This window comes from Agelaius tricolor, unplaced genomic scaffold (assembly GCF_023055355.1).
Source record: "Agelaius tricolor isolate 1412-34295 unplaced genomic scaffold, bAgeTri1.0.p SCAF_1, whole genome shotgun sequence".
Lineage (NCBI taxonomy): Eukaryota > Metazoa > Chordata > Aves > Passeriformes > Icteridae > Agelaius > Agelaius tricolor.
Genome location: NW_027269261.1, coordinates 35,481,299 through 35,493,493, shown reverse-complemented (window position 1 = coordinate 35,493,493; position 12,195 = coordinate 35,481,299). Strand labels below are relative to the sequence as shown.

At 36.5% G+C, this 12,195-nt stretch overlaps 1 protein-coding gene across 2 annotated transcripts in view; it reads right to left on the bottom strand.

Annotated features, from left to right (window-relative positions):
- CRIM1 (cysteine rich transmembrane BMP regulator 1) overlaps window positions 1-12,195 on the bottom strand; it is a 175,881-nt gene that overhangs the window by 112,263 nt on the left and 51,423 nt on the right. Inside the window, exons 3-4 of one of the 2 annotated variants that reach the window (XM_071429520.1) lie at window positions 9,806-9,961; window positions 8,490-8,590 (exon numbers count right to left, since the gene is read on the bottom strand). The exons of the other annotated variant lie outside the window; for it this stretch is intronic. Coding sequence (XP_071285621.1) covers window positions 8,490-8,590; window positions 9,806-9,873 — 169 coding nt within the window. The 5' untranslated portion in view covers window positions 9,874-9,961. The remainder of the gene's footprint in view (window positions 1-8,489; window positions 8,591-9,805; window positions 9,962-12,195) is intronic. 2 annotated transcript variants of the gene reach the window in all.

Genomic DNA, 12,195 nt, shown 5'->3' with positions numbered 1-12,195 from the left:
GTTATCAAAACTATTCCATCACAAATCCAAAACATAGTCCCATACAAACTCCTATGGAGAAAAGCAATTCTTTCCCATTCTAAACTAGCACAAGGTAACATCAGAAGTCAACTTGCAAGAGAGTATCCTATCCTGCACACAAGAATGCACACAGCTTTACCCACCCTTAAGTACAGCTCTTTAAAGATTAACCCTTTCTGATTATTCTGACATATTCAAAGAGAATTAGAATTTAGTTAAATACCATATTTTCTTTCAGCAGAATGCTTTCCCTAACAACTCAGTTTCCAGACTAACTCTATCCACATTAGTTTATGCATTTCCAAGCCCCACTACTGTTGCCTAGTAAATAAGTAAATGCAGAAACATTTTACTCCATGACAGCAACTGGAAGACTATTAAAAACATATAAAATACAAGATGCATTTACAGATCCTTTTGAATGTAACTCCACATGCACCACATGTATTCAAGGATTTGTGAGACAACACTTCTTTTAGGAAGTTGCATTTTTTTATAGAATAGAATACCAATATGCATCATTTGGAGTTGTATTAATTCACAAATAAGAATATTTTTTAGATTCACCACAGATTTACAATGCTTGCAAATATTTTCTAATGATAATACTTTTTAAGGCAGGGGAAGTAATGAATTTCTATCTGGACCAACATAATAGTGACTCAAGACCTAACTAACTTGGTAAGTAAATTGTAAATACAACAAATCTGTCAATTATCCCAAGCTTGAATTGCAGAGAGTGGAAGTACAAAACCACAAACTTTTGCATATCTTCCTTCTCCACCTCCTCTCCAACATCAGCCCTTACCACTCCCCCAACTGTTATAGTTCTACCTTTTTAAATTCCACCCTGTCTAGGGTGGAATGAATGATGAGGGCATCATTCCTTCAGCTCATGTTTAATTGCCTAGCTCTCTCCATTTTCCATACTCCTCCCTCCCCTTCTTCAGATCCCATCCCTATTCCATTTAATTCAAACAACCAATCTCCTTCCAATGCACTGTCCAAGTTTGAGGGGAGAAGAAAGAGCCCAAAAGTCTGTCCTTGCTTTCAATCCTTACACCAGACAGCACAGAGTTAAAAGACTGCATGGAATCTTTCCTTGCCTTCTCATGTATAAAAGCCCACTGATGGAAAAGCTTTTTCTTAAATCTCTACTGAACTTTTGCAAACATTTTTTGAATGGTTTATACCCTGGCTAACTATAAACAATGTCTATTTTGACAGATAATGTCATATCAGATACTAAAGAGACAGCTGGTAAAAGAAAGCACATAATGAATACAGATTTTCCCTACTGGTTATCTCCAAGTACAAAAATCATCAATGTCAAAGTTAAATCTGAGGTACAGAGTTCCCCAGAGTTTATTTTTTTTTAAATCATGAACATTAAAATGTACTTAATACAAAACCCTTAAAGAAAAAAAAAAACAAAACCACCTAAACTGATTATTTGTTCTGGGATTGCACTTTGTTGTTTTTACTTTGGTTTTAAATTGTCCAGAAGCAGATGTAGTAGAAAGCACTTAAATTTACATTTTTAAAGTTCAGCAACAAAATACCTGAACTGCTAAATTATCTCAACACTAGTTTAATTTGCTCCCTCTCTCACCTAGGAAAAGCCACCAAGAATGCAGGAGAAGAGTACAGCAATGATCAGGGCAGGCGTGACGGCCTTTTTGCCCCTCAGCATACCATGCACAAAAAGAAACAAAACAGTACAAGGAAGCACACTTCATCCACCCTCTTAAGACTTTTAAGTGGTACATTTACCTATGTTTAAAGGTATACATGCTGAAGCACAAAAACTAGAACTCATCCTTAGCTTCAAAGAAGGTTTGATATAGAACAGACAGACAGAACCCAATAATTGTTGAAATATCTTTTGGAGACAATAATGTAACTGAGAGGCTAGTGATGCTAAATTTGCACCTGAAACATACAGGTGCATGTTTCACAAACAAGGTCCTGATCTAGTCACTAATATACAGAGAACTAAACACCCAGTGTACCCGCATGTTTGTCACACACAGCACAGTTGTACCGAAAATAACCACAGTGCCCTAATGGCCTAAGCCACCACAATTCAGGCCACTTCAGTTGCTGCTGGTTCTGTTGACTTCATTGATATTATGCTAGCAAAGTTATCCATTGTGCTTACACATATGGACCAAGCTTTATGAGGAAAGTGTGTTAAAATGCTACACTTTTAATAAGTACTTTATAATTGCCACAGTGGGGTTCAGCAACAAACTTCAAGAAAAACCAGGCAAGCCCACAACCATACATTTACTCTCAGAGCATCGGCAATATAATAGTGAAAGTCAACTCAGTTTTCATACAAAGACATTTTCATAAAACAGCACAAAATGATGCGAAATTAAATCCTGATGAACTTTTTATTGACAGAAAAAAAAGCCATAACTATTACAAACACAACTAGGTTGTTAAGGTTACGTACTGCACCTGAGGTATTCCATTAGCCATGGAATAAACACTGTGCTCTTAAAAAGAAGTAAGTTAATTGTAAGAACATTACATCACAAGCTAGGCCCTAGAGATCATATGGCAAAGGAGTAAACACATGCAGTCACACCCTAACAAGTAAAACATTGTAAGTTTACACTCCTAGCTGGCAACAAACACCAAGAATTGTGTCATTTGCTTTCTGCTGGGACTCCTCTTTACCTTTTTTTTTTAAAGTAGTTTCTTGTTGGTTCCAGTCCAAATCTGAGTAAAAGACTCATTATTGTAAATATAAGAAAAAATGTAGTAAGAAGAGAATACATAGAGAAGCACTGCTCATAAATGAGATCCTTAGAAGCATAAAATTAAAAAGGAAGCTTTTGACATAATTGCATCAGATTTCAAGAAAGTTAATTTGTAGCTCTGAAAAGCAAAGAGACTCTTTAAGACTAAATGCACCCTCCCCATTACATTATGGGTTTAGTTACTGTACCAGGCATGATATAATGGAAGCAACTACGCACATGTTTGAATGCAGAAGCAAAATTCCTAATCCAATGAAGTATAAAGCACAGCAATTTCTTTGAAAAAGTAAAAATGCCACAGATAAGAATGATAACTAAGAAGCGCTGTTCCTTAATATGAGATGGTAAAAACTAAGTTTTTATTAGAGAAGAAAAATGTATGGAAATACCTTCTGGAATAATAAACAAGCAAACAGCAGAAAGAGTACACAGCCCTAAAATAATTGGCTGGATGTTACACCATGTGTATGCTATTTCTTTGTTGCATCCAGCAACAGAGGCGATAAACATCCCATGGACACCATGCTAGAGTTTCTATGGATATGGGAACAATCAAATCAACCTACTTGAACTAAGTTTTCAAGCTCATACCAGAATTCACCATCTTAATACCAAGTCAAATTGAAATTTTTGTAACAAAAATTCCAAACTAGATAGTCTTTATTTTTTTCCACTGTTTAAGAATAGCAAATCAAAACAGTAAAAAAAAAAAATGCTACACTTGAAGCTTACTCACATTATTTTTTTTTAAGTTTAGAGTTTCATTTGTCCTACAATTATTTTTCCTGTGCTGTAAAGGAAAAACATCTTACTCTTTAAACATTTTTGCCAATAATTTGCTAATTAATGATAAAAATCAAAGCTTCAAAATTATTCATATGCATAGCCAGTAACATCTCTTCATACATAAACAGCAAAAGAAAATATATGTACAAATGTAAATGCAATATACAAACAGTCACCTGGAAAAATTTTTACTAATTCAAATTGCAAACAAATGTTACATACAAACAATGTTTAATATTCTACTCTATATTACAAGGATGGAAGAAAGCAAAGAAATTATTAAACCTTGTACAGAGACAAATGTTAATCAATAAATCTGTCACTCTGTTTATACAAACAGAGGTTCAGAGAACTGGAAATGCTCATGGCTTATAACATAAATGTATTCAATCCTGGACATATAATCCCTTCAGCATCACCATATAGCAGCTTCATTACATATAAAGAAGCCTGCCTTAATATTATTGTACATTAAATGAAGCTAAATATCATTGATTATAATAACAACAGCGAAAAAGCAATTACTGTATTACTAATTTAAGAGAGTTAAGCTTTGGGGTATATCTGTAAAACAGACACCACCTCTATTCCATGACCATTACCAGTGTATTTTTCTCACCAGCACACTGGTTTACCCCAGGTATTTCTGATCATGCTGAAGTATGCATAACATTGGAAGTACATACAGTTGTTCTTTGAAATGATATAGAAGCAATGGGTTACTTTAGAAAGGTTATGTAACAGTGCTGCATCACATTATGAAATTTTAGTCAGATGGGTCTGTAAGTTTAGTTTATGTTTATATATACGAACGCACACACACGTGTGCGTATAAACAAAAAATAACCCAGAACATCATGACATTATGGAAAACCCACTCATTAAAATCATCATTGAATTTGCTACATTATTCATATATCTTCTGCTACTGATAAAAGCTAGGAAATGTACTAGTGGATTTTTGTCCTATTATTGTTAACAGTAAATCAGAAGCATAAAGATCACTGGGAAAAATAAAGAGCTACCAGACCTGTACCTTCAGAAAAAACATGCTACTGTCTCTTTGAAAAATATTTCTCGAGTATTCAAATCTCTTCAGTCATATTCTAATTTCTCTGCATCATCACAGATGCAGATGAGAAAGAAACACATATCAAGATCAATTAAAAGGCCTCTACTGTAACCAAAAGAAAAGGTGTTTGCTATTGCACTGGACCTACAGAGAACACCAAGAACGCCTCCCTCGGGCAGCATCACTGAAGTGGCTAAAGATAAATGAACAAGGAACACTGGTTTTGTCTGGAGACAGAAGGATTACTCAGGGGTACCACAAATTTTGGAAGAGTTAATTATGTTTGATAGATCACGAAGAACGGCACAAATGCAAAACACAGAGAAGACTAAGAATAATCCTGTTCTTCAACCAGGCAAAGCTGCAAAGAGAGAATCACTGCCATTGACCGCAGGCATTCCTTGTGCAAACTGTCCTGGCTTGGCCTCCTGATGGGACCAACAGCACCACAGAAGCCACAGGAAGCTAAGAAATAAAGGATGCAGCTAATGGAGAAAAAGCCAATGTTTTGATCAGCCTGGCACAGAGTGTGGTGCTCAGAAGCATGCTGGAAGCCATGAATGGAGAACACATCAAAACAAACCTGCATGCAGGTCACAGCCTCCTTCACCCGACAAGCAACCCTCACCGCATTTCGCACGCCTGCTCCAAGAATATGCTTTCTGCATTAAATGCTACTGCCAGAACCAAACAAGCAGTGAACTCATCCAGTTTGTCCATAAAAGCACACAAAAGTATGAGAAGAAGCATTCAAATTAACTTCTACGGCGATTTCTAATGATGATAGTGATACGAAATACGCAGAGCTGACTAGAATAGCAGACCGTTTAACTGGGCAGCTGAAGAGCCTGACATAACTCTGCCTCAAGGTCAAATCAATATCAAAAAAGGTCTTGTACTACCAAGAACGTTTACCATCAGATGTGCGAAAGCCTAGTTTGGGAGAAGTTTAAAGGAGTGGACGAGGTGATAAAGTTGAGAAGGAGTACCGTACTGTGTAAATGGCTTTTATCCAGTGACGCAGTAAATGCGAAAATTCTCCCTTGGTGCAAGGCAGAGTAAACAGAAGAGGATTAACGCCACAGCTCAGATCTCTACCTGAAGGCAGTGCCAGGGAAGGCGTCCGACCGCCCACACCGCTGCTGCAGGCAGCTGGCACCATGGCTTTGCACGGAGCAGAGGGAAAGCTGGCACAGCTGCTTGCTCACTTCTATCCCAAAACAATCCCGAGCTGGACTCTCTCAGCATCCTGCTCCTCAGTGGCGTCTCAGCAAGCCAAAGCAGCTTTGGCCACCTGCCCACTATCAGTTTCTCTGCAGCAGAAATCACTCCTGCTGCTCGCTAAGAAGTCAAACACTGCAGATAAACACAAGCACACACCTACCATTTCTCTCTCTGATCAGTTTTTTATGGTGGGGTTGAAAAAAATGCATCGAAGGCAATTTTCGTACCACCTTCAGCCTTCATTCTAATAGTGAAAAATGTTTTCAAGATACATTTCTGACAAATGTGTAGTATGTAGCTTCATACCGCAAAGATTTTTCCACAGAGAGCAAAGGGACATAATTGTGTAATGGAATTCTAAAAATCTTCACATCAGACACTTAACACAGAGACGATTCCTTTCACAGACACCAAATATCTACATTCACTGTGTGGATGTGGTATTTGTCTATTCACCATGTCAGCTTTAATACATAAGAGTATCCCACCCCTCCCCAAGTCTTACATCTATCTAAAATATAATTCAATTAGCCACAATCAGTAGTAATATCAAGCAAAAAGACTGATAAAAATGATGATGTAATAGTAATTTGTGTACTGATAATGCTTAGTCTCTAATTAGTATTAAGTGACTTTTTTGATCAAGACATATAAAAAACAAGCCCAAAAATGCAAGTCACCACTTAGCCACTCTTACTATAACACCACCACCACTCATCAATTAACACATAAAACAGTACTACAGGTGTCTGCAGAATCATTAAAAGAACAAGACACAAGCATCATCAAATAGTATCTGTTATGATTTACCACCCTAAATGCTATCAGTAATTGATTTTTTTCTAACCTCCTGTACTTTCTAACATTATTATAACAGCAGCAATACACTATTTAACACTGGACTAGACAACAGTTCAAACAGTACATGTTAACTGAAATTATTTTTCTGGAAGGATTTTTCCTAACAAAATAAAGGAAAAATAAAAAGTTAAGGATAACAAGAAGTAATGTACAATCAAGATAGCATTGAAGAAACATCAGCCATAAAAAGTTTCAAGAAACTGAAGAGGAAAGTTCTTCAAAGTTTTCATATCAACTACAACTTCAAATGAGAAAAGCTCCAAATGAACATGAGCAAAGTTAATCACATTTGCTAAACAATACATTAGTTTTTAATCTGAATTTAACATTTCTTACTGAATAAGAATTCACTGAGTCTACTTTAATTGACCACAACCTTGTATATAGCATGGAATTCTATAACAGAGTAGTCAATTCAAATGTTGAGTGCCTAAATTTGAGTACTATTTAATTAGGCAAATGAACAGAGGTTCTAATAAATGATCTTGTCTTAAAAAAAAGATTAAATAATCTTTGTATAAAGTACAAAAATACTTATGCAGATGTCATGAAAGCCTTCTCCACCTCAAAGTGTATTTACTTTAGAAGTCTCCTCTTATTCTACTTTGCTTGCTTACACATTTTTTGTAGATGTGAGATGCTTATTTTAAGTAATGGAAAATGCTAAGGAATGGCAATTGTCCTTTTACCACTGCCTTCTTTAGACTCTCATTTAGGTAGCTTTGCAGTCACCACAAATTATCATCTAGTGCTGGTCCACAAACTTAAGCATCCATTTACTAAATGCTTTAACAGATTATTGTCAGTAAATCTTGAATATATGAACCTTTCAGATGCTCATTTAGTACTAACAGCTCCTATATAGCTTTTGAACTACACTGGTTTATTTTAAAGACAGCATTATGCAAATCCTAAATGGAGCTAGTAGCTAACAGAGTAATGCTCAGCATGAAGGTGACTTAATCCCACCACTTAAGGAAAGCAAAACCTTGATAGTTTGAAAAAGCTTGTCTAACTTGTTGAATCAAGCACCATTTCAAAGCACCACTTCCAACCAACATGAAAAACTTCATGATCAGTGATCAAGTATCTTGTTGAACTACTTCAGACAAAAGATAAGAAATCGGTCTTTAAGAAGAAGCAGAACTGAATATATGTTTTCAACCTATGATTTTATTTTAGCTAGGCACCTCCAAAAACATACAGGTTAAAGGAGCCCCACTGTAAAAAAAAACCAAACTAAAAAAAATAGGAAGTTTTGTTGGTTCTTCCCACACCCATTTCTAACTAGCAGTCCTGCACATCTCCACCAATTCCTACTAACAAAGCAGGACTCCAGATTTCCTCAGTGACAAATCGATGAAGAAGAAGAAACAGAGGAAGCACCAGAATATGTTCAACCCATGACCTGTAACACTTGGTGGTCTTTTAGCTTTGTGACCAAGATTTCTGATGGCAGGAACCCCAGACACTGAGAGGCCCATGGGAATGGATGCTTCTTTCTCACTGCAGTTAACAGACTAACCAGGAGCTGCCACATCACTGGAAGGCTATTAAGAGTTTTTCTCCAGATAAAAACTTTTGTCAAAAGACCTCCTCCACTGTGCCTGTAAACTGGAGGGAAATTCCAATGCTGCATGCCAAATAGATAGAGTTTGAGAGGAATTCACAAGCTGCCTGGCAAGAAGAGAATAGGGGCAAGTAGGAGGAGAGGCACTACTGTCCAGGCCTCCATCCCAATGGCCTCTACTCACCCACAGAATGGCTGAGGCTGCTCCTCCCGCAAGGAGACCATCTGGGCACCAGCAGCAGTGGGAAAAGTCCCACTGTGCAACCAGGAAAGTGGGGAGAGCACCTACAAACAAAATGGAACAGAATGTGAAACTGAATTTAAGGAAGATGAGATAGGTAAAGTTCATTGGATTCTAAATTCTATGGAAATATATTTGAAACTTGAAAGGAAATCAAATCACATATCTCAAGCTTAGCAACTGTTGTCTAGTGTGTTTTGAATAAAATGGAAGATTTTATCCCAAAGAAATTCCTGGAAACATCCTGCCTATAAACAACTATATGAGAAATTCAGTTTACATACAAACTAACTTCAGGAACAAGAAACATAAGCTAACTAGAAGAAACTATGAGAAATCTGCATCCAGTAAATTAAATCAGTATTCCATGTACTAACATTTCCACACACAAGTCAATCTACAGAAAAACAATGATGTCTTTGTAATTACTTACTGTCATCTAAGGCAAAACCAAAATAAAAGCACACATGCTCTATCTGAAAAAAGCTGGGACTTAAGGGAAATGCAAGTAGTATTTGTTTATATGAATATTTCCCCTCCCCAATTTCAAAATTCTTATTACATCAGAAGAAAATTATAGAGGATTACACTGTACCACAAAGTGACACCCATTACAGCATAGTATCCCAGTCTGGGCCTTGAGATCTATCAATATCAATAAAAAACTGATGAAATTGCCCATATAAGCTCTATGACAAGGAACTTATGAGTTTGTTTATAGCCTTTTGTTTAAACACAAAAAATTATGAACTCAACTACTAATCTTTTTTGTCTGTGCTACAATGTAAGCCTTCAATGGATCTATTACCTATAGCTACTGTTAATTAAACAAGTGTACAAAGAGAATATTTTCTTCCATGTAAAAGACAGCTGGTTAGCAACATCTTAATTAAATTGCAAATCCTGTATTGAAAAAATATTAGATAAAAAAAATCTTAATCGCCTTTGACAATCAATCTCACCCTAAATGTTTAAAATAATTAATCATGTTGAAGACAGATGAGTTATTTGTTTAAAGGCTACAGTCATAAAACCAATGAGGTCTCACATTTATAGAGCTATTTAGAACTAACACAAAGGCATTTTTTGCATGAATAGCTTCCTGCAATTCCAGAATCCCTGGAATGCAAATTCAGTTATGAAACCAATTAATCTTTTAAATTACTTAATTATCTCTCGTATCCAACAAACAGGCAATTGTAAAACACAAGAGAGACAAGAGGCTGAATGAAGGCATTTATAACAGTACAAGGTCTCACCTATTCCAGAAAAACAACTGCCCTCTGGAAGCGGCAATTTCCCCTGCCAGGCAGGAGCCCTGGTACATCTGCAAGCAGCTGGGCTCACAGCACTCTGGCTGGAGTGTTTCTCAAGTGCCTGGGTATACTCCATTTGAGATCTGCTCATATTGTCACCTGGAAAGGTGAATATGAAACAGCTTGTCAAGAGCAACAAGCACCTTGGATTCAGCCTTCACTTCAAAAGGCTCATGTCAACCTTTCCAGAGCCAAAAGTTCATCTGTCTCTCCTACCCTAAAGCAGCCTGAGCAATAGTCTGAGTAATTTTACTTTATATATATATTACTTCTGAGCAAAAGTTAGATTTTCTTCACTGCAATTTATCAAGTTTATTTTGATTTAACACTGACCCCTGTGAAGAAATATTTTTTCCCAATTTACTTGATTTTTGCTAATTTCCTCTTATTTTGCCTACTTGCTGCATTAATCCTACACTTCCATCTGCAGAGGTTTGCCCCAGTATAACACTGGGAACAGTGATAAATATGTGGTTCATGTTCTCAAGAGACCAATGCAGTACCTTATAGACTTGCCTATTACAGACTCAACCTTTTCTTCAGGTCTCGATAGTCCACTGCAATTACTTTCTTTTACAAATGGAAACTGTTCACTTCTTGGAAATGTCAAGATAAAAGATTTTTAATATAATTTGGTTTTTTTAAAGCAGCATTGGCCTATTGCATTAAAAAAAAATCAACACAAGCAGCATTGGCCTATTGCATTAAAAAAAATTCAACACACTGCCCTTCAAATCTTGATTTCAAACACATTTCAGACCCACACATCTGGTTTTCTTTGAAACCAAACCACAAGTGCCACAGATATTGCTCAAATTTTTAAAATAAAAAGCATATTATGTTGAAAGACTATACAGAGGAGGAGGGAAAAAAACCCCTCACAATCAACAAAATAAGATAGCATTAAAAGTCTCTGGTTTAGATTACATTTCATCATTAGAAATAGTAACTAACACTTTTTTATCATTTCCCATTGAAATTGTATTTCGGTTGCCTCTAAGTGGCAAACTTAGCCCTTTAACCCAGAACTCACTGTATTTCAGCACTAGTATTTTCTATTAAGGAGAAAAAACATCACATTTCAGCAATGTCAACTTTGATTTCTTCAAGGAAATGTGAGAAGAGAAGCAATACTGGCATTTCTTGCCAGTGCTAAAAGCAAATTAATCCTTTTTTATTTGAATTTCTCAAGTTTATGCAATCTGCTAGCACCTCTACCTGAGAGGTTTTAAACTGGTTGCCAATTCCAGTCAAATAAGGATGGAGTTTGAAATACAGGAAAATACCCTCTTAAAAGTTAAGGATAAGGAAGAATAAAGTATCTGATTATTGCTATTATCTAGTAACCCGAGAGACAGAAAAGTAGAAAAGGTGGTTTCTTTTCTTTGTTGTTGGGTTTGGGTTGGTTTTTTGCAGGGATGGGGTGAGTGGGGGGTTTGTAGGATTTTTTTTGTTTGTTGTCAGTTTTGGTTTTTGTTTAGTTCAATACTCTTTTGCCTTTTAGAATAGTTGGCAGTCACCACGTGTTTAGTTGTTAATTACATATCATGCATCTTTCTTTGCCTAGTGCAGGTGCCATGGAAGATGCAAAAAGAGGCAGAAAAACATAAAACACAACACGAGCTTTTCTAACAATGGCAAGGAGGTTGTGTCACCTACACATGCTCAACTCGAGGCATCCAGCTGAAGTATCTGACCTATGAACCTAATTTCCCCATCCTGACATAACACTATGGACAGGTCTGGATATCTGCAAAGGCATTTCAGACCTTTGGTGACCTGGATCATCTTCCCCACTTTCCCTGTTAACCACAATGGAACATATCCACACTTCTGATGCACTAAAAAATGTGCAGAATGTATTACAATTGCACCTACCAGAAACTATCCTAATCCAAACAGCCCAGTAAAATCTTCAACTCTTTCAAAGAACAGATGTACCGCTATGTATGTATGTATGTGTAGGTTTTCTGGGCTTTTCTTCAAATAGAGACATGGTAAAATAGATTATGATGCAAGAACAAAGTACTCTAGAAAGGAACAGTTTAATCAGTTGCTCATATTTTTAGTATTATGAGTAATCTGTGCACTAAACTTATGTTTGTATGCTAATAACCATACCAAGGCTAAAAGAGATGCTGCAGTGCTGCTAGACAGCATAAGTCTGCTATGAAAGAGACTGTTTTAAGTAATCTAGAAGTAGGGAGAAAATATATAATTGTATTTTTTATTTATGAACTTTGCTTGCGCCATGTACAGAAGTGTATGGGAGAAGGCAAGAGCTGCAGTGTAGAAGAGAAATTGCAGGAGGGGTCAGAAAGGGCTGATCAGAA